The following is a 23,413-nucleotide window of genomic DNA, read 5'->3' on the forward strand; positions in this document are numbered from 1 at the left end:
TCTAAAAAATAGCTACAGTCTCATCAGATCTGATTGTAGTCATGTAGTCATGATGACTTTAATGAATTTGCATTCTAGTACTTTTGGCAAAAAGCACTACATTCCTGATAAGACTTAATGTCGATCAAACTTCACAGCAATCCAGAAAGTATATGCAAATTGGGAAGGTTAACCAGGTAAATAAAATCTCCCCAGATCACCCAGCTACGTAAATCTCAGAGCAAGGATTTGGATCTAGACAATAGGACCTTCCATTCTGCCATTTCTGTGGTTTTATGGGCAGTACAAATCATGTGAGCAAATCACTGTAGATTGACCTTTGATTTCAACTATTTTGAAAAACATGAAGCATCTCTCAAGTAGGATATCAAAGGGTTATTTAATATAGCTCAATCATACGGGGTTTTGCCTAATGAATTGATAAGAATTTATAATTAACACATTCATCATATGCAAATGGACACTTCTTAAAGGGGCTCATGGTATGATTTTTGCCTTCACAACTTTGGGAACTGGAGTGACTACCTGTAGCTACCCCCACCACAGTGCAGTGAGATAGCTAAATCACTATTTCCTGACCCAAACCTAGCCTGTGCACTGAAATGACTTGCCCAGTGGCAGTGTTCATGTTCAAGGCAAAATATGGACCTAGATCAGCTCAAACCTTGTCTCCTGAGCCTCAAGAATTGTTCTTTTTCAGCTTCTCTCTATTGTACCATTAAGTTGCCTTTCTCACAGTTTTTGGTTTTTTTTTTATAACATGGACAGTGAATGGGTAGAGACAAATATGCTTTTGCTAAAAACCACAAAAGCTGTTTTACTCTCTTAATGCTAGACAGCATAGCAATGAATGACACTTTTCAGGTCACGGGAGCCCCTAGCACCAGAGAGGCCCTCCCAGACCAGCCTAGAGAAAGAGAAGGGAAGCCACCGAGCTGCCGCCAGAGGATAGCAGTGCTGAACAAACTCACTCCTGTGGCTTTGTGGCGAGGGTGGTCGTGTTTCCATGGACAGTTAAATATGGAATCTGGGAGGAGCTTCATATTTATGTTGTGCTGTGGGAACAAAATCCAAAAGAAAGGAGTGAGAGTGTGACTAAGGGCTTTCAGGGTCAAAATAAACACCAGCAAGCAGGAATTACCGAACAGTTGAACATCGCCAACCTCAAGCGCTGGTCATGTAGATGCCATGGCGACTTGAATATATTTGCATTCCAGCAGCTAATGCAGAGAATGCTTTAAGAGAATACAGTGGGCATCTTTAAAAAAAATCTCAAATTGTGAATTCACTTGGTTGGCAAATGTGTGTTGAGTACCAACCTGTGAAAAGGGAAGAGAGGATACAGGGGCAGGCAAATCAGATTCCAAGTCCAACAAGCCCGTTTTACGCATTGATTGTATTTGAAGAGGTCTGACTGAGGTGTGGCAGGAGAGCCAAAGCTCTTCCTCACCTCCCCACTGGTTTTGTTACAGCTGTAAAGGTGCCTCCCACTACGGCCTGACCAAAGACAGGAAGAGGCGCTCACAAGATGGCTGTCCAGACGGCTGTGCGAGCCTCACAGCCACGGCTCCCTTCCCAGAGGTTTCTTCAGCTGCCACCATCCCCTTAATGACAGACGAGCCTGGCCTAGACAACCCTGCCTACGTGTCCACGGCGGAGGACAGTCAGCCAGCGATCAGCCCAGTGGACTCTGGCCGGAGCAACCGAACTAGGGGTGAGTCAAATGGGTGGTTGTCCAGGAATGGGCTCCTTGGCTTGGGATTGCCCTCTGTGGAATACTTACTGTGGAAAGTTCTAGAAATGTTTTTTTTTAAGGGGAAATTATTCTGGTAGTTTTGGCAGGAAGCCAATGTCCAATTCTCCAAAGTGAAATGAACCACAAGTACCTCCGATCATTACAACTGTGTGTAATCTGACTTGGTGAAAGGGGCTGAAACGAGACCTAATGATTCATCACTCCTGCAGTGTCAGTAATTTCTCAGCCACTCTGCTCAAGAAAAGTGCTATTGTGTTCAGTTCAGCCCAGAAAACAAAAAAGAAAAGCAGGATTTTAAACAAGTCCTACATATTTCACTGTAGAAAACTTAGAAAATACAGGTAAGCAAATTCTACAGTCCCACCACCTAGAGGTAGTCACTGTTAATGTTTTATTGTATATATCTTATCAGATATGTAAGTAAATGATGATTTCTACTAAATCGTAACTACTGTTCCTCTCTTTTCCTCAGCACGGCCTTTTGAAAGATCCTCTATTAGAAGCAGATCTTTTAAAAAAATAAATCGAGCCTTGAGTGTTCTTCGAAGGACAAAGAGCGGGAGTACAGTTGCCAATCACGCTGACCAGGGCAGGGAACATTCTGAAAACACCACTGCTCCTGAAGGTAAATGAACTCCCTACAAGGCTGGAAGGATACGGGCTGGGCTTCCAGGGTGACTTCAGGGATGATGCCATCTGATCACCACCCACCTTCTGTGACCCCTCTCTTCCCAAGAGTATACAATATTTTTTACTTTGATTAGCCCACTTCTCACATAAGCAGCCTAAGGCAGAAATTATTGTCTTTTTACATAGATGGAAGAAAAAAGTATTGAAACCCTTACCTTCAGGTGCTAGTGTTATGCATATGAAGAAGAATAATTATAGTTAATGAGTGAAAAGCATTTAAAACAATGACTGGCATGTGATAAATGCAATATATATTTGCTCTTCTTACTCTTTCAACCACATGTGAGGTGTGGCGCTGAGGGTTTAACATGCATTTCCTCATTTAGGCTTCACAGCGACCCTGTGCAGCTACTGTTCTTTCCTGTCTGTCTTTGTGTTGTGTTTTGTTTTTGACAGAGTTTTGCTTTTGTCACCCTGGCTGGAGTATAATGGCTCCATTTCTGCTCACTGCAACCTCTGCCTCCTGGGTTCAAGAGATTCTCCTCCCTCAGCCTCCCGAATAGGTGGAATTACAGGCACCCGCCACCACGCCCAGCTATTCTTTGTATTTTTTAGAAGAGATGGTTTTGCCATGGTGGCCAGGCTGGTCTCAAACTCCTGACCTCAGGTGATCCACCCACCTCTGCCTCTCAAAGTGCTGAGATTACAAGCATGAGCCACTGCGCCCAGCGCTACTATTTCACGCTGTTTTACAGATGAGGAAACTTGAGGCACAGAGAGGTTACTGAGTTTGTTCCAAATTACCTTGCTGAACTTTGAATCTAGGTAACATGGCTGTAGAATGCATCCAAAGGAAGCTATTGAGTCTTAGATCCCATATGTTTTTCCCAATATAAATGGAGCTGAAGAAATACAATCCCACTGTCCTGTCTTTTCATTTTATGTTAGAACTTTAAAGTAGTAGTAATAGCTTTAAAAAAAATCGAGCTTTCTATATGCACATAGTGTTTTAAGCCATTTAGATGTGACAATAATGTTAAGGGGATAGGACTATCATTCCAATTTTACAGGCGAGAAAACGGACACCCAGAGGGATTAGGTAACCAGCCCAGGAACCCAGGTGGAAAATGGCAGAACCAGCATTTTAACTCAGGTCCTCTGATTCCAAAGACTATTTTAGCCCCTGGGTTATACTGCCCTCTACTTTTGGGAGTTGGGAGGCAGAGCCCAAACCACTGTATGTATTATGCCCTCAAAATTCATGAGCAGCCTTATAAGACCTTTTCTGGTAAACTAATTCATGATCGCCTCTCACCCTGTACGTACACGCTGCTGCTCTAACAGCGCTCAGCTTAATACAGGCCTGTAAATGCTATATGTCTTTCTCTCACCTCCCTTCTATTGTCCAGCCTGCACTCCCACTCTCCTTTCAGCTGACGTTCACATTCCTGCTTCCAGATTTAGTGGAGGCTTTGCCTCCTCCTAGAAACCGCACTGAATCCCTCAGCCCCCTTCTTATGTGTTTTTAAAGTACCTATATCAGCGATGATCACATTTCATGTAACTATACCTCAAAGTGCAGGGATTCCTTTTCTGAGTCTTTATTCTTAAGGCCTAGCACAGTGTCTGACACATAAGTGTCCACTAAATGTCTGTGCAATGGCTAAATGAAAGGATTATAACTTCGTTTCCACCAGTCTCTTCCTCTTATTAAAGACTCCTCAATTCCATGTAAAGACTTCATGTAAAGTTCTCTACTACTTGGGCTGGGAATGGTGACTCACTCCTATAATCCCAGCACTTTGGGAGGTTGAGGCGGTAGTATCAGCTGAGGTCAGGTGTTCAAGACTAGCCTGGCCAACATGGTGAAACCCTGTCTCTACTAAAAGTACAAAAATTAGCCAGAGCATGGTGGCAGACACCTGTAATCCCAGCTACTCAGGAGGCTGAGGCAAGAGAATCACTTGAACCTGGGAGGCAGAGGCTGCAGTCAGCTGAGATCGTGCCACTGCACTCCAGCCTGGGTGACAGAGGGAGACTCCATCTCAAAAGAAAAAAAAAAAGTTATCTTGAATAAGATTTATTTTCATATTTATTACAGAAACCTTTGTAAAAGAGATTATTATATGTAAGGCACTGGCCTATGTGCTGTCATTTTGTATAAAGAATATAAAATGTAGTTTCTGGCATCAAGATCATATTCAAGATTGAAAGAAAATAAAAACATACCTCGTTTTTATTTTTACAAATTGAAAGTTCGTGGTAACTCTGTATTGAACCAGTCTATTGGCATCATTTTTCCAAGAGCGTGTGCTCACTTCATGTCTCCATGTCACATTTTGGTCAGTCTTGCAGCATCTCAAACTTTTTTCATTATTTTTATATCTGTTATGGTGATATGTCATCAGTGAACTTTGGTGTTACTATTGTAATTGTTTTTAGCATGCCACGAACCACGTCCTTATAGATCAGTGAGCATTGTGTGTTCTGACTGCTTCACTGGCCACTTTCCCATCTTTTTCTTTGCGGGCCTCCCTGAGACACAACAGTATTGAAATTAAGCCAATTAGTAACCCTACAATGGCCTCTGAGTATTCACGTGAAAGGAAGAGCCATATGTCTCTCGCTATAATCAAAGCTAGAAATGAACCTTGGTAAGGAAGGCATGTTGAAAGCTAAGATAGGCTGAAAGCTAGGCCTCTTGTGTCAAACAGCCAAGTTATTAATGCAAAGGAAAAGTTCTTGAAGAAAATTAAAAGTGCTTCCAGTGAACACATTACTCACAAAGCGAACAGCCTTATTGCTGATAGGAAGAAAGTTTGAATGAACTGGATAGAGGAACAAACCAGCCACAACATTCCCTTAAGCCAAAGCCTCATCCAGAGGAAGGCCCGCACTCCCTTTAATTCTGTGAAGGAGGAGAGTGGTGAGGAAGCTGCAGGAGAAAAGTTGGAAGCTAGCAGAGGTTGGTTCATGAGGTTTAAGGAAGGAAGCCATCTCCATAACATAAAAGTGCAAGGCGAAGCAGTAAATGCTGATTGTAGAAACTGCAGCAAGTGATCCAGAATATCTTGTTAAGATCATTGAAGGTGGCACCACTAAACAGATTTTTTTTTAGAAAAGATCTTTTTTTTTTTTTTTTGAGCCTCACTCTGTTGCCCAAGTTGGAGTGCAATGGTGCTATCTCAGCTCACTGCAACCTCTGCCTCCAGGGTTTGAGTGATTCTCCTGCCTCAGCCTACCAAGAAGCTGGGATTACAGGTATGCACCATTATGCCTGGCTAATTTTTTGGTATTTTTAGTAGAGATGGGGTTTCACCATGTTGGTCAGGCTGGTCTTGGACTCCTGACCTCAGGTGATCCACCCACCTCGGCCTCCCCACATGCTAAGATTACAGGTGTGAGTTACCATGCCTGGCCAACAGATTTTCAGTGTAGATGATACAGCCTTATATTGGGAGAAGATTCCATCTGGGACTTGCTTAACTAGAGAGAAGTCAATGCCTGGCTTCAAAGCTTCCAAGGACAGGCTGGCTCTCTTGTTCAGTGCTAATGCAGCTGGTGACTTTAAAGTGGAGTCCAGTGCCCATTTATTATTTCAAAAATCCTAGGGCCCTTAGGAGTTATGCTAAATCTACTGTGCCTGTACTCTATCCATGGAACAACAAAGCCTGGATGGCAGCACATCTGTTTACAGCATGGTTTACTGAATATTTTAAGCCCACTGTTGAGGCCTACTGCTCAGAAAGAAAGATTCCTTTCAAAATATTACTACTCATTGATAATGCACCCTAGGTACCCAAGTACTTCAATGAAGACATACAAGAGGGATGTTGTTTTCATGTCTGCTAACACAATATCCATTCTTCAGACCATGGATCAAAGAGTAATTTCTACTTTTAAGTCTCATTATTTAAGAAATAGATTTTGAAAAGCTATAGTTGCCATAGATAGGTTCCTCTGATGGATCTGAGCAAGGAAAATTGAAAACCTGCTGGAAAGAATTCATCCTTCTAGATGCCACTGATAATATTCGTGATCCGTGGGAGGAGGTTAAAAATATCAGCCTTAACAGGAGTTTGGAGGAAGTTGATTCTAATTCTCGTGGATGACTTTGAGGGCTTCAAGACTTCAGTGGAGAAAAGTAACTATACATGTGGTGGAAAAATCAAGAGAACTAGAATTAGAAGTGGAGCTTAAAGATATGAGCAAATTGTTGCAATCTCCTAATAAAACTTGAACAAATGTAGAATTGCCTCTTACGGATGAGGAAAGAAAGTGGTTTCTTGAGATGGAAACTACTCCTGCTGAAGATGCCATGAATATTGTTGAAACTACAAAGGACTGAGAACATTACGTAAACATAGTTGATAAAACAGCAGCAAGGTTAGTAGAGGATTGACTCCAGTTTTGAAAGAAGTTCTACTGAAGGGTAAATGTTATCAGCACTGCGATCTACAGAGAATCTGCATAAACATCTTTCATGAGTGTCAGTTGATGTGGCAAACTTCATTTTTGTCTTATTTTTAAAAATTTGCAAAGCCACTCCCAACCTTCAGCAACCACCACTGTGATCAGTCAGCAGCCATCAACATCAAGGCGAGATCCTCTACAGCAAAAAGACCATGACTAGCCGAAGGCTCAGATGATCGCTAAACCGCATGTTTTAGCAGTAACGTATTTTTAAATCAAGGTATGTACGTTTTTAAAACCCTGCTGTTGTACACTTACTGGACTACAGTACAGTCTAAACATAACTCTTATAAGCACAGGGAAAGCAAAAAATTGATGTGACTCACTTTCTTATAGCAGTCTGGAACCAAACCCACAATGTCTCTGAGGCATGCCTGTGCTATGAAGAATGAAGTATACATTAATGTACACTGTCGTAGGGGACAGTGTAATCCATGTTTAAGAAGTGGCTTATGACTTGGATGGATGTTGGGATGCTGACTGTGTGTTGGAAAATGCATTCAAGTAGCTTAGCTCAATGCCAGCATATGATAAACTCTCAGTTAATAATTATTATATTCTTTAGTCCTTGAGTGAGGAAATAATATAAAACACGTCACTTTCTTTCCAGACCAATACAAGAGATGATGTGGAGGTCAGATCACAATGTGTCCTGATTATTATTTAGGAGTCTGTACTTGATTTGGGGGCAGGGCAGTGAATACACCTGGGAGCTCTTGTGTAGAGTTATTGTGTAGAGGATTGGAGCCATGTTTCCAGAAGACAAAGATAGCAGCCATGTTCCATGTACAGTGGGGCTGGAATGGGAGAGACTGGATTTCCTCAGACACACCATGAAACCATAACTCCAGACTGGAGTGAGGTGTTAAGACTTAGCTAGGCTGGTATCAACGTCTTCACAGAAATTATGAGGCAACAAAGCTTTCAAAAATGGCCAGGGGGCCTCATTGCTCCAGCAGCCTACAGTCATCCATCTTTTTAATGTTGATAAAGGGACTGGGCCACTGTTTATCAACTGTGTGACCCTGGCTGGGTTACTTATCTGCTCTAAGCATCAGTGTTTCTTCATCTAAAAAAACAGAGCTGACTCTGGGCATGGTGGCTTGCATCTGTAATCCTAGCACTTGGAAGCCAAGGTGAGAGGATCCCTTGAGCCCAGAAGTTTGAGATCAGCCTGGGCAACATAGTGAGACTTTGTCTCTACAAAAAAAAAAAAAAAAACAAAACGAAATCAGTGGGACAAGGTGGCACACACCTGTACTCCTGGCTTCTTGGGCTGAGGTGAGAGGATCGCCTGAGGCTATGAGGTCAAGGCTGCATTGAGCCAAGATCGTACCACTACACACCAGCCTAGGTGACAGAGTGAGACCTTGTCTCTCAAAAAGAAAAAACCACATATTACAATCAATATCATAGGGTTATTATGAGGGCTAAACAAAAAACGCGTTCAGATACCTTAGCTCGATGTCAGCCTCTACTAAACCCAGCTAATAAGATTGCTGTATCATAGTCCTTGAGGAAGGACATAATATTGAACAAATTCTTTTCTTTCCAGAAAGAAAACAACATAACTTTGCAGTTTAAACATTTTTATCTCTTTAAGGTCACTAGGATCTCATTGGTTGTTGCTCTAACATCGTTTACAAGTGTGAATGGATATGTCTTTTCAAGCTGTCAAATCAAACATTCCCTAGAGGTTTAGGTTTGGTAGCATGGTTTTCTGTATCTGTTGGAAAAGAAGGTAACAAGGGAGGGAGAATGAGGGAGGGAAAATTGGCTTTTGTGATTATTTCCAAATCTTTCTTTGCTCAGAATGAATTTTTTTTTCATTCCCTTGTTGTACCAGACATGTTCTAGCAAGTGCCTGAGGTGGAGCCTACATAATGTGACCAAAGCAGCTTAAACATTCGTTGAAATCAATCACCCAAGTACTGTTAGTACCAGGAAGTTCCTGATGAAGCCAGCAACCCTGCCTTATGCAGTCACTTCAGTTCCATCAGTATAGAGATTAAAGATACACATTTGCAACATCTCAAGTTTCCTCTGGCCACTAAGCCATTTTGTTAACCCTGCTCTCAAATACTTAGAAATAACTTTAATTCTTTATTGTTCTTAGAGAGTTGAGTACTCACTAATTCATTAGGGAAAGTGTACTAAGGTCATGGATTTAAAAAATGCTCACAAGGAGCAGACTATCTAGAAGCAGGCCTGCCATGTGAGATCTTTCCAGATGCCATAATGACAGGAGACTCTTAGAGCAAGGCAGCTGTCAGCACCTACAGAAGACAGAAGCATCTCAGCCCTTCACATTCAAACTTTAGCCTCTAGCCACTTGGAGGAGCCACTTTTTCCACCAAGCTAGGCGTGGCTTGTTCCCATCACTTGTTGGTGTCCCCTCTGAACACTTCTATTCAAACTGAAGTGAAGAAAAACAGTGCCAGACAGTTCTGCTGGCTCATAAGTCCACAGAGAGAATCCCTTGTGGGCTCTGGCCTGGCTGTGAACTCCTGGCTCCAGGGAAACCTGGCATAGAGGTCACAGGAACTCTGGGCTCTGAGCTGGCTCTCAGGGCCACCTAACTTTGGGATGTCCAGCCAGTTACTTGTCTCCCCTTCTCTCAGCCTTAAACTTCCTCACTTGTAGAATTTGACACTCACTGTCAGGCAGCAGGACAATTAGAGCAGCTGTTTTCTGTGTGGTCACAATGGGATGAGAGATGAGAAGAGAGCTAGGAGAGATATTACGGGGAAAGCAGATACATCAATTAAAAAATAGAGTTTGGGCCGGGTGTGGTGGCTCACGCCTGTAATCCCAGCACTTTAGAAGGCCGAGGTGGGTGGATCACAAGGTCAAGAGATCAAGACAATCCTGGCCAATGTGGTGAAATCCCATCTCTACTAAAAAATACAAAAATTAGCTGGGCATGGTGGCATATGCCTATAATCCCAGCTATTCAAGAGGCTGAGGCAGTAGAATGGCTTGAACCCAGGAGGCAGAGGTTGCAGTGAGCCAAGATCTCACCACTGCACTCCAGCGTGGCAACAGAGCAAGCCTCCATCTCAAAAAATAAATAAATAAATTCTCTCTCTATATATGTATATGTATGTGTATATATATATATGTGTGTGTATATATATATATATATATATATATAGAGAGAGAGAGAGAGAGAGAGAGAGAAAGTTTGAAAACACCAGCCTGTGATCTTTGAATTTCTTTGCTCTGAATTCAGTGATTTCCGGCCAACCAGGGATGAACTGCTCAAGGCAACCAACTAGACCTTGGCCTCTTTTTGATCACGAATCAGGCCTCTTCCATTTGTTGGCAGCAATGTCTGGTAGAAAGGACTGATGATTCCCTAAGCCTGAAAAGCAGAGTCTTTAAGGAATAAATTTTCAAAATGATCTGAGAGGGCAAAATGGCAAAGTGGTTCTGTTTTTTACCTCTCAATCAGCAAGTGATAAAACTGCAGTTCATTCCACTAAAAACCGTTCATTCATTTCTATTAATTCAATAAACTTCATCTGAAGGCCTCTGCATGCAGTGATATGTGTAGAGAACCATGGAACAGCCAGAGGTTATACTCTAAGCTATTATGGGCATGATATGAGGTATACAAGAAGTGAGTATAAGCTGGGCAGTGACTCACACCTGTAATCCCAGCATTTAAGTAGGCTGAGGTGGGCAGATAACCTGAGCTCAGGAGTTCAAGACCCACCTGGGCAGCATGGCAAAACTCCGTCTCTATAAAAAAATATAAAAATTAGCCAGGAGTGGTGGCATGTGCCTGTAGTCCTAGCTACTTGGGAGGCTGCGGTGGGAGAATCGCTTGAGCTCAGGAGGCAGAAGTTGTGAGACACTGTACTCCAGCCTGGGCAACAGAGTGAGACCCTGTCTCAAAACAAAAACAAAAACAATAATGGGTTGAGTGCCATGAGAAATAGCTAGAAATCTTTATAGGAAATGGGCTGTTTCGAGCAAGGGAAGGAGGAATCAGGGTTTAATTGGAAGGGCCTTGAAGGAAAAATTGCTCAGGATAAAAAACATTCCAAGCAGAGAAACTTATATTGGCACAGAGGCAGGAAAATGGAAAACATGTATGAGGAACAACGAATAGTTTAGTTTGGCTGAAACTGAAGTTTGGCAAGAAGAGGAGTAGTTGGAAAGGTCCATTGGGTGGGTGTCTTAAATAAACACTCTTTGTCTATTTCAGTCTTTCCACGGTTGTACCACCTGATTCCAGATGGCGAAATTACCAGCATCAAGATCAATCGCATGGACCCCAGTGAAAGCCTCTCCATTAGGCTGGTGGGAGGTAGCGAAACCCCACTGGTCCATATCATTATCCAACACATTTATCGTGATGGGGTGATTGCCAGAGACGGCCGGCTACTGCCAGGAGACATCATTCTAAAGGTAGAGACTGTGGCTGTGGGGCTGCAGCTAGGGGCTTGATATAAAAAATACTTCTGAGCAAATAATTAGACAGGTGGATAGATGAATGAGGGAAAATAGTAAAATAAATGTGGACAGTTACCTTCCACTGTTTTATGACTCTCGCTGAGATTTGTCATTTGATTGAGACCTTTGTTCCTCTCTGTCTTGCTCTTTTGCTCTCTCCCTGCTTTCTCTCTGTATATAAATACTTCTATCTCCATATCACTTTCTCTGTATCTTCTTCTCCCCTCTTCCTTCTCCCTTCTAGCTTTTTCCAGTTTCTCTTCATTCCCTTTCTCCACCTCCTCTTTCTTTTATCTTCTTTTTAAAGAGCATTAATATAAAATAAAACTGGGGTATATATCTTCTTAAATTGTTGTTAGAGCAGATGAATAGAACATGTTATATTTTATCTAATCACAATCACTGCTTTGAAAGTCAATTTCCTGCAGTCTTAATGGTCCTCTGTGAAAATAAAAGTAATCTCTATGCTAGTTCCACCAACCCAGAGACATTCCAGGGGAGACGGGTGTTGCAATAGAATGCTTTGGGTGTGCTGTTCTCTGAGGCTTGGTTAAGGGGAAGGACTTTAAGGAGGAATTTCCAGAACAGAAAGGATAAAGAGCTGTTTATCAGACAGAAGTCCAGTGTTTGCCAAAAGTGACAAGAAACCCTTCCCTGCTCATATATTTTCAAGCTGATTCTGGGATAAGAATTCTATCCCATCCTATCCCTTCTAGGTTGCTGAGGGACTGGCTTCTGTCACATTATGAGCTGTTTCTTTGGCAAACTGATTGGAATAAGAGGAGAAATAACCTAAAGCAGTTTTCACAGAAATGCTGAAATTCCCGCTGACCTCCGAGGTGGAGCATAAGACAGGGCCCCTGGAGCAGTCAGCAGTACAATTAGCGACACTGTGCATGGCTGCCTCCCAGTTCTAGTGGAAACTATGCTGCCTGGGAGGGTTGCATAATAAAACATTTTGATTCTGTGGCCTTCAACTGGCGCTTACAGGCAAAGGGGCTGCCAGGACTATTTAGCAGGCAACCCTGACTCCCCTGACCTTCCTGGGCCTGGAGGTGATGGGGGAACCCGTCCCTGCTACTTCGGGTTCTACTCACCTGTGCTTAGACAAGGGTGGTGAGTTTTGCCTTTGCATGAGGGAACCTCCGGAGCTGCACTGGAGATTGTGTCCTCAAGAAAGGCCTTTGTAAAGCTCATTCTAAGCCTCCTTTCATCACTGGCTGCAAATACAAGAAACCTTATCAAACTACAGAAATTCGAGAAAGGTATTTCTCCTCCATTGGGCCTCCTTCCTCAAGCACAGAGTGCAGCGCTTGCTGTGAAATTGTTTTCTTCCAGGGTGAGGACTAACGGGGGGCCTGCAGCCTCCAGGCTGGGCCTGTGCAGCCCGGGAAGTTAAAACCAGAAAGCTTCGTGCGGTATCAGCCCTACACATCATTATGAGGCACAAATGAGAGGGCTGAGCTTAAACTTGTTTAAGGAGCTTTATAAAGAGATCTAGCCTTTCTTTTTTTGAACCAGAGTTTCACTCTCGTTGCCCGGGCTGGAGTGCAATGGCAGGATCTCAGCTCACCGCAACCTCTGCATCCCGGGTTCAAGTGATTCTCCTGCCTCAGGCTCCTGATCTGACCTTTCAGTAAAAGAGCCTAGAAACTTCCTTTCATATTAGTTTGTTTCAAGCTGTGCAAGGATTTCTTCCTTTTGCTGAGAACACAGGCAAAAAACCTTGCAGAGGATCACCCTGAAACCTGACACGTTCCCATGCGTACACACACATACACTCCATCATGCTCACATACTCGCAGACCCTCAGTCGCACACTACCACATCCACATACACATGCAGTGGTGCAGACTGGAAGTCCTCGTATGCATTGACCCAGGAAGAAAAATTCAGTTGGAGATTTTTGGGAAGCAAATGTCAACTCGGCTTAAACAGCCATTTAATGCAGTCATTTGAATGAGGTGAATGTGAAAAATGCTTTTCTTTTGCCTTTTTTCCTACCTTATCTTCCTTCCCTCTCTTTCTGCTGGCTAAAAAATAATGACAACAGGAATGAAGGCCAGGATTCTCTGAATAAGTATGTGGGCTCAGGTAAGAATGAGGTGAAGAAAGATGGCGTCTACTCCCAGAGGCCTGGAGAGGTGCAGCAGGCACACTGGGAGAGAACAGGGTTAGAAACGAGGTTGGAACATGCGGTTATTGGACACAGGATGAGCGGGGAGGGCAGAGCAGTCTTTAAAGACAGGATCCTGGCTGTGCTGTGGGCCTGGACCTTTCAGGAAGGGTTGTGGTGGGTGGAGCTGACCGCATGATTGTTGCATCTGCCCCCAGGTCAATGGGATGGACATCAGCAACGTTCCTCACAACTACGCCCTGCGCCTCCTGCGGCAGCCCTGCCAGGTGCTGTGGCTGACTGTGCTGCGTGAGCAGAAGTTCCGCAGCAGGAACAATGGACAGGCCTCGGATGGCTACGGACCCCGGGATGACAGCTTCCATGTAATTCTCAACAAAAGTAGCCCCGAGGAGCAGCTTGGAATAAAACTGGTGCGCAAGGTGGATGAGCCTGGGGTGTTCATCTTCAACGTGCTGAATGGTGGTGTGGCAGATCGACACGGTCAGCTCGAGGAGAACGACCGTGTGTTAGCCATCAACGGACATGACCTTCGATATGGCAGCCCAGAAAGTGCGGCTCATCTGATTCAGGTGAGTCACAGGTCATTCCAGGATCCCAGTCAGAAACCCTGGATGTGAGCAAGAACACACATCCACCGTGAACCAGGCACCCTGTCACTACCACATGTGTCGTGCACTGCCTGTCTTTCAGGAGCTGGGATGTAAGGGCCAGCATTTTCAAAGCTTCTGTCCAGGTAAGAACATTACTTGGCCAGGCGTGGTGGCTCATGCCTGTAATCCCAGCACTTTGGGAGACTGAGGCAGGTGGATCACCTGAAGTCAGGAGTTCAAGGCCAACCTGGCCAACGTGGTGAAACCCCATCTCTACTAAAAATGCTAAAAATTACCCAGGCGTGCTGGCAGATGCCTGTAATCTCAGCTACTCAGGAGGCTGAGGCAAGAGAATTGCTTGAAACTGGGAGGCAGAGATTACAGCCAGCCAAGATTGTGCCATTGCACTCCAGCCTGGGCAACAAGACTGAGACTCCATCTCAAAAAAAAAAAAAAAAATATTACTTGAGTGGATGATGGGTTTCAAGGCCATGGACATTCCCTAGGTGTTGTGTTGCCAGCCATCCAGTCTGACTGTAGATAAACATATTGGGTTGTATGCTACAATCTCACAGAATTAGGATCACTCAGGGTCAGCAGGGTTGTGTCATCCCTGTTCCCAGTATATTCATTATAGACCCAGGGGTCATGTAGATACATTCTGGGCACACCCAAGACATCTACTTGTCCTAACTCCCATAAGAAGCTGTGGCATGCTGGATGTGGCAGCTCAGCCAGGTGTGGAGGTTCACACCTAATCCCAACACTTTGGGAAGCAAACGCAGGAAGATGACTTGAGCTCAGGAGTTCAAGACCAGCCTGAGCACCATCGTGAGATGTTGTCTTACAAAATTCAAGAAATTAGTCAGGCATTATGACATATACCTGTAGTCCCAGCTACTCGGGAGGCCAAGGCAGGTGGATCACCTGAGGTCAGGAATTCAAGACCAGCCTGGCCAACGTGAAACCTCATCTCTACTAAAAATACAAAAGATTAGCCAGGCTTGGTGGCAGGCATCTGTAATCCCAGCTACTCAGGAGGCTGAGGCAGGAGAATCACTTGAAACCAGGAAGGGGAAGTTGCAGTGAGCTGAGATCATACCACTGCACTCCAGCCTGGGCAATAGAGCAAGACCCATCTTACCAAACAAAAAGAAAGCTGTGCCATGCATGCACCAGGGATCCTCTGGACAGAGTAAGTGTTAGTCTCCATGGCTAAGTCCAGGTGACTTGGAAAGCACATGGAAACCCAAGTATGAACCTGAGAGGAAGCCCCCTAATAAGAGAGGGACACACATTCTTGATCACTCCGGCAAGTGGAGTTCATGACAATGTTGAAACGAATCCATTTCTCTGACCAGTATGACGTCATCAAGCACTTGCACATATTTTGTTGATCTTGCCAGGATCATCCTTGAAATATTTTTTCCTTCGCTTGAACTTTAAGGTAATTATCAATTAATAGGCAATTGTAACTAACCTTTTTATTTTGAGGTAATTATCAATTAATATGCAATTGTAAGAAATAACACAGAGAGACCCCATGTCTTGTTACTGTTTTTCCTAGTGCTGACATCTTGCAAAACCATTGTATGACATCACAAGCATGCTGTTGACGTTAACAGTCATACCGGAATATTTCCATCACCGCAGAGGTCCCTACAAAAGTTGCCTTCTATTGCCACATCCGCTTCCCTCCCACCCCACCTCCTCCTTAGCTCTTGGAAATCACTAATCTGTTTTCTGTTCCTATAATTTTGCATTTCAAGAATGCTATATAAATGAAATCATATATAGACTTAGGGGACGGGCTTTTCTCACCCGGAATAATGCTCTGATATTTCTGTGTCTCAATGAGTTTTCATAAGCTGTAAGCTTTATTCTTAGAGGAACAGACTTTGTTCTGAGTGCTTATGTCCTAATGCATTTTTTACTCCATCCAGCAAATGTCTGTTAAGTTCTGCTGCTTACCTGCCCCTGGGTTAGATGCAGAGAATAGAGGGATGACTACTTGGATTATTCTCTCAAAGGACCCCCAGTGTGGCGGGAAAGCTGGACTTTTTCCAAATGACTGCCCATGCAGGCTAACACTACTGCAGTGGAGAAATTCAGTATGACAGTGCTGCAGGCGCAGGGGAGGCTTTTGCTTGGCCTGGCCTATGAATTCCTCAGAGGAAGAAGAGCTTGAACTTGGGGCTTGAGGAATGAGCCAAAGTTCTCCAGGTGGACAGGCCAGCAAGGGCCATTCTACGGAGACACAAGACAAAAGAGCATTTCCTTAATAGCCCACGTGTTAGTCCATTCTCATGCCACTGATAAAGACATACCCAAGACTGGGTAACTTAAAAAGAAAGTGAGATTTAATGGAACCACAGTTCCACCTGGCTGGGGAGGCCTCACAATCATGGCAGAAGGTGAAACGTCAGTCTTACATGGCAACAGGCAGGAGAGAATGAGGGTCAAGCAAAAGGGGAAACCCTTACAAAACCATCAGATCTCGTGAGACTTACTCACTACCACAAGAACAGTATGGGGGAAAACACCCCCATGGTTCAATTATCTCCCACTGGGTCCCTCCCACAACTTGTGGGAATTATGGGAGTTGGGTGGGGACACAGGCAAACCAAATCGGCCTGTTAGGGAAATAGTAAATGATACCTGGAGCCTGGGGTGTGTATTTTAAAAAGCAGCCATGGACGAGGCAAGAGACAGATCATGTGAAATATTGAGAGTCATGCTAAGGACCTCAGACTTTATCCCAAAGCCATGGGGGCATCCTTGGAAGGGTTGAGGAAAGGAAATGGCATGATCTTCTAGAAAGATCTCTTTAAGGCAGTGGAGAGCTGAAAGGAGAAGGGCAAAGTCCGGAGGACTTACCTTAAGAAGCATTCTCAATTATCCAGCAAGCCTATGTCAGCTTCCACTTAGTGACTGAAGTCTTCCTACCAGGAGAATAGGCAGTAAATCAGCAGCAGTAACTGACTGAGCCCTGTACCAAATTCCACACAGGGTGATTCAAAAGCCTGCTTGCCCTCAAGGACTTGATCATCTCAACACGGATAAATTTGCCTGCACCTGAGATCTGGTTATGTGATTCTTCCAGGTGCTGACAACTCTCTTCACTGTCCTGTGCAGTAGCTTATCCCTCTTCTGAAAGATGACCAAGTGTTGGATGGTATTACTGCTGTTGTAGACCTGGGCAGCCTGAGGCAGCCTGAGACAGAGGGTGCACGTGGACTTATCCTTCTCCCTCTGCCCACTAGGGCAGAAAGCACACATGGTACCTCAGCTCCTGAGCTGTAGCCTTTGGTGGTGTCCCAGTTCCAAGGTGGCACCTGGCCCCATGGATGCTCATCTGCCCAAGAGGGCCCAAGCTCATGCCCCGCAGAGCAGGTAGGAAACAAAACCAGTTAGAAGAGGCATTTTCTGGCCAAGCGCAGTGGCTCATGCCTGTAATCCCAGCACTTTGGGAGGATGAGGCGGGTGGATCATGAGGTCAGTAGTTTAAGACCAGCCTGGCCAACATGGTGAAACCCCATCTCTACTAAAAATACAAAATTAGCTGGGCATGGTGGCAGGCACCTGTAATTCCAGCTACTTGGGAGGCTGATACAGGAGAATTGCTTGAAGGCGGAGGTTGCAGTGAGCCGAGATTGTGCCATTGCACTCCAGCATGGGAACAGAGCAAGACTTCATCTCAAAAAAAAAAAAAAAAAAATACATTTTCTTTCTGAGGTGTATGCCATCTATTCCCAAGTTCATGTGACTGCCCCACCTTCTCCTCTAACCACACTTGCACCTCCACATGCCTGCTTCATATCTTCCTGTGGATATGGCAGAGGCATCTCAAACTTCTTGTACAAAACTGAACCCTTGGTCCTCTTCATTCCACCCTTGCCCACCCAACCTGCTCTCCCCCCTAGGTCATTCCCCATCTGTAACAATGGCACCACTCTTTAACCAGTGACTTGAGCCAAAAAGAACCTTGACTCACCTCACCGTCCCTCCCACAATCCATTCTGGCCTGGTCTGGGTGATGGCCAGAGCATCTTTGCTGGCCTCCTGCCTTCCATACTTAATCATCTCCCTCCTGCTCTCCACACAGCAGAGAGAATGAGCTCTTTACCAGGCCCCTCCAGTCAGGATGCCACTCTCTTCCTCTCAGCCCTCTGAGTCTTCCAGAGACATCCTTACCATGATCTGCCATCACCTGGCCTTCTGTTCTCTCTCCAACCTCATTTGTTACAGAAGAGAATGCGCAGTATTCTCCCTGCATTTAACCATGTGCCACATTGCCTTCTTGTTGCTCTGAAGAGCATTTCTGCCTCAGGGCTGACATTCTTGCTGTTCCTCTGCCTGGAAGAATCTTCTAAGTATCTGTTTGCCGCATTCCCATAATTCATTCAGGTCTCCCCTCAACTGTCACCTCCTCAGAGAGCTCTTCACTCTCAGTCCTACTTAGAATTGTGTCCACTTCTGCACATATATACTTTATCCTAGAATATGCTTCAATTCCTACCAACCAATATTACCTGCCAGATAGTACAGTAAAATGTGGTATCCTCAGCCAGGCACAGTGGCTCATGCCTGTAATCCCAGCCCTTTGGGAGGCCAAGGTGGGTGGATCACTTGAAATCAGGAGTTTGAGACCAACCTGGCCAACATGGTGAAATCCCATCTCTACTAGAAATACAAAATTAGCCGGGGTGATGGTGCATGCCTATAATCCCAGCTACTTGGGAGACTGAGGCAGAAGAATTGCTTGACCAGGAGGCAGAGATGGCAGTGAACCAAGATCATGCCATTGTACAAAAAAAAGTGAAATCAGTCTCAAAAAAGAATAAAAGTATCCTCAGCACTTAATGCAATGCCTGGCAGTAGCAGGCACTTAATAAATATTTGCCAAATAAGTAAGTGGAGTCAAATTATGAACGTCTATGTGTATCAAAAATATATTTTATACAGTAACTTTATCTCCTGGGGATTGGTTATCAAACTGTTTATCAAAGAAGCACCAAATCTGCTTTCACGTATCATATCTGCTCTTTGTCCCCTGAATTTGTTCAGTAATTATTGGCTGAGCAACTTCTTTGTGCCAAGAGGCATGTGGTACCATGGTGAACTAGGTTGGCACAGCTCCTGGCCTCGTAGAGCTTGGACTGTATTCCTACCTTTGATCTAAACAACTGAGTCAGTATTAGGCAGTGGCATTAGCCAGCCAATGGATGAGAAGAGAAAATAGACCATGTTTATGAAAACATTTACACATGGAAAAGGGAGAGTCCATTGTATTTCTTTACGAAGAAACTGCATTCTTAGCATAATTTTTTTTCCTCACTTTGAAAACTAGCCTTTTAGGTGACCACGAGTATTTTTCATGTTACGCTTGTTGACTCCCTCTGGAGGTCAATCAGTGCAGCTCACATTTTGGAGATAATGTTTGCCAACTATACTTCACAATAGGCAAAAGAAAAACACTTACTATGTCATTTGGAAAAGTTTTGACTACATATGGCACTCTGCTTTTGTGGATTAATAAGAGGAGCAAAAATCATTTTTTCCCTAAGAAAGTTAATTTATGAAATAAAATCTTGCCTAACACTGGGACTTCCTAAAAGTTTCTTTTGCTTACTAAACAAAGCCAACATGCTTTATAAGCAGGAAAACGCTTTTAAAAAAAAATGGGAGCAAAGCTGGTTGAAAAAGAAATAGAAAACACGGAATGCTGGAAAAACCCAGCTAAGCAATCACATGTTGTTTCTGAAGAGTGGATTTTATTTATGTGATATTTGTAACACACACCAGGCTGAGGGTTTTAAACTACGTATCCTTCAAAGGTTGAGATTCAAATTTCTAACCAATCCTTGGCTATGTTGCCTTTGTATGTCTCACATCTGCCTTACAAAGAAATTCCCAGACAACATGTTGTTTTGGTCATGTTCTCTCCCACAGTACCACACATTCAGCTTCTTTCTGCGTTATTTCAGGGAAGAGTTATTACAGAGAAGCCGCAACTGTTTTATATTTGACCGGCTTTACATATGTTCAGCTCTAACCTCCGCTTACTCAGCAGAAGCCTGGGTTTGCCAGGCCCTTTTAAGAAGAAAGTCCTTATGGAGATGGAAGCCTCAAATACGGTGCCAGTGACTTTTGTAGTGACTAAGTACAATCTTATTTTTCTCCATTGTCAGTTTCTCAAGTGTTCTGGGCATCATGACTGGAATAACTGTATGAAAGAGACAGCTTTTTGGAACTGTCTGATGTCACAGCTAAGATAACAGGACAAAGAAATAATGGACCAAAGATTCAAAATTGAATGTCCCTCTTAAGACTTTTCTCCTTAGGCTATTCCAGACTTGATGCAAAAACTGAAAATATTCAAAGCCATTTGTAGAGATGATGATAGTAGGGGTTTTCATCAATACTGGCATATGTGTAATTGTTTTTTCCTTATATGAATCAATATTTAAATGAAAATTAATTTCATCAAAGAACATTTGACAACAGGCTCTTCAAACTTTTTATTTTTATTTTATTTTTTTTTTTTTGAGACGGAGTTTCGCTCTTGTTACCCAGGCTGGAGTGCAATGGTGTGATCTCGGCTCACCGCAACCTCCGCCTCCTGGGTTCAGGCAATTCTCCTGCCTCAGCCTCCTGAGTAGCTGGGATTATAGGCACGCACCACCATGCCCAGCTAATTTTTTGTATTTTTAGTAGAGACGGGGTTTCACCATGTTGACCAGGATGGTCTCTATCTCTTGACCTCATGATCCACCCGCCTCGGCCTCCCAGAGTGCTGGGATTACAGGCTTGAGCCACCACACCCGGCCTAAACTTTTTATTTTGTAAATGAGATAGACCTTCAGACAGAACCACAAAGCAAATAAATAATGGACTACCCACATTACCTACATGTATTTTAAATACATAATTTCAGCTCATGAATTCTGCTGTATACCTGCAAAAAAGATAGAACTTTTGTGTTACTATAAACATTCAAGTCCTCCAGAGGCAGTAAGAATCGCCAGTGAAATAAAACCTGATAGATCTATTTTTTTTAATAGATAAGTACACCTAATCTGGAATTAAATCTCTACTTAAATTGTCTTACCATGGTCTTGTGGTAAATTGAATGCACATAGATTTGATTATACATCGATTCTTTTTTAATCTCCTTGAGCTGAATTCTCTAAGTCCAAATGATTTTTATACAGGGCTGTAAATTTTATGCATTCTTGATAAAGTGTAAAACTTGGTAAACTGTGCAGCTTTTCAACTTAGAATTTCATGAGTGAACATTATGTGCAGCTATACACTGCAAATATTAGGGGATTTTGAAAGTTCACTACCCTTCCTCTAACCCAAATATCCCCCCCAAAATACATATTTTTATAGAACATAATCATGAGAGTAACTTCGAGATACTGTAAAAGAAATGGTGTCTGAGGCAAGGACGTTGAGTCATTTTACTGACTCGGCTACCAGCAGATTCAGAGAATCAAGAACTAAATCCTTGTCTTGACGTCGTCACTGACATCTTTATGACCCCACATAAGTCACCATCTGTATTATCATTAATGTCTTTGCATCTAAAGATATATGCTTCTGGGAACATAAGGGTGGGCATGGAGCTATATAGTCTACTGGGGAAAATAAACCATTTTGCTGCCCTAATTCTCCTTTTCTACCCTGATCAAATCTTAAGATCCTGTTTACTATGTTTCTTCAGATCCTCCTTAATTTCTTCTGTCCTTGACCAGACTGGTGGCTTTTAGCTCAGTCTGGAGGGAGGTAGCACCTCTCCAGCAGAAGATACTCACAAGCTTTTTAATATACCAGGCACTGTGCTGGGGTCCAAAGTTTCAATGGCAAACAAATCAACACAGATGAGATTTGCTCTGACCAAACTCATTTTATACAAAATATCAACTTAGAGTACACCATTCATTCATTCATTCTACAGTTATGTTTCTGGAGCCTCCAACTTGTTGCTCAGTGGGAGGAATTTTTTTCCCTGGAAGTTCTTTTGTTCACCTGAACGAGGGGAAGGATCAGGATTCTGTTTTCTTTTTTTTTTTAATTTTTACTGGATTTTAGGTTTTGGGATACATGAGCAGAGCATGCAAGACAGTTGCGTAGGTACACACATGGCAGTGTGCTTTGCTTTTCTTCTCCCCTTCACCCACATTTGGCATTTCTCCCCAGGCTATCCCTCCCCACCTCCCCCTCCCACTGGCCCTCCCCTTTTCCCCCCAATAGACCCCAGTGTTTAGTACTCCCCTTTCTGTGTCCATGTGTTCTCATTTTTCATCACCCACCTATGAGTGAGAATATGCGGTGTTTCATTTTCTGTTCTTGTGTCAGTTTGCTGAGGATGATGTTCTCCAGATTCATCCATGTCCCTACAAACGACACAAACTCATCATTTCTGATTGCTGCATAATATTCCATGGTGTATATGTGCCACATTTTTCCAATCCAGTCTATTATCAATGGGCATTTGGGTTGATTCCAGGTCTTTGCTATTGTAAACAGTGCTGCAATGAACATTCGTGTACATGTGTCCTTATAGTAGAACGATTTACAGACTTTTGGATATATACCCAGTAATGGGATTGCTGGGTCAAATGGAATTTCTATTTCTAAGGCCTTGAGGAATCGCCACACTGTCTTCCACAATGGTTGAACTAATTTACACTCCCACCAACAGTGTAAAAGTGTTCCTTTTTTTCCACATCCTCTCCAGCATCTGTTGTCTCCAGATTTTTTAATGATTGCCATTCTAACTGGCGTGAGATGGTATCTCAATGTGGTTTTGATTTGCATCTCTCTGATGACCAGTGACGATGAGCATTTTTTCATATGATTGTTGGCCTCATATATGTCTTCTTTTGTAAAGTGTCTGTTTATATCCTTTGCCCACTTTTGAATGGGCTTGTTTGTTTTTTTCCTGTAAATCTGTTTGAGTTCTTTGTAATTCTGGATATCAGCCCTTTGTCAGATGAGTAGACTGCGAAAATTTTTTCCCATTCTGTTGGTTGCTGATCCACTCTAGTGACTGTTTCTTTTGCCGTGCAGAAGCTGTGGAGTTTCATTAGGTCCCCTTTGTCTATTTTGGCTTTTGTTGCCAATGCTTTTGGTGTTTTGTTCATGAAGTCCTTGCCTACTCCTATGTCCTGGATAGTTTTGCCTAGATTTCCTTCTAGGGTTTTTATGGTGCCAGGTCTTATGTTTAAGTCTTTAATCCATCTGGAGTTAATTTTAGTGTAAGGTGTCAGGAAGGGGTCCAGTTTCTGCTTTCTGCACATGGCTAACCAGTTTTCCCAACACCATTTGTTAAACATGGAATCCTTGCCCCATTGCTTG

The 23,413-nt window shown here is 43.4% G+C and overlaps 1 protein-coding gene across 2 annotated transcripts in view; it reads left to right on the top strand.

Annotated features, from left to right (window-relative positions):
* LNX1 (ligand of numb-protein X 1) overlaps positions 1-23,413 on the top strand; it is a 195,866-nt gene that overhangs the window by 136,753 nt on the left and 35,700 nt on the right. For both annotated transcript variants that reach the window (XM_002745839.7, XM_002745840.7), the window contains 4 exons: positions 1,473-1,714; positions 2,229-2,381; positions 11,073-11,275; positions 13,655-14,026. In XM_002745839.7, the coding sequence (XP_002745885.1) occupies positions 1,473-1,714; positions 2,229-2,381; positions 11,073-11,275; positions 13,655-14,026 (970 nt within the window). The remainder of the gene's footprint in view (positions 1-1,472; positions 1,715-2,228; positions 2,382-11,072; positions 11,276-13,654; positions 14,027-23,413) is intronic.

The sequence above is a fragment of the Callithrix jacchus genome, chromosome 3, assembly GCF_049354715.1.
Source record: "Callithrix jacchus isolate 240 chromosome 3, calJac240_pri, whole genome shotgun sequence".
Classification (NCBI taxonomy): domain Eukaryota; kingdom Metazoa; phylum Chordata; class Mammalia; order Primates; family Cebidae; genus Callithrix; species Callithrix jacchus.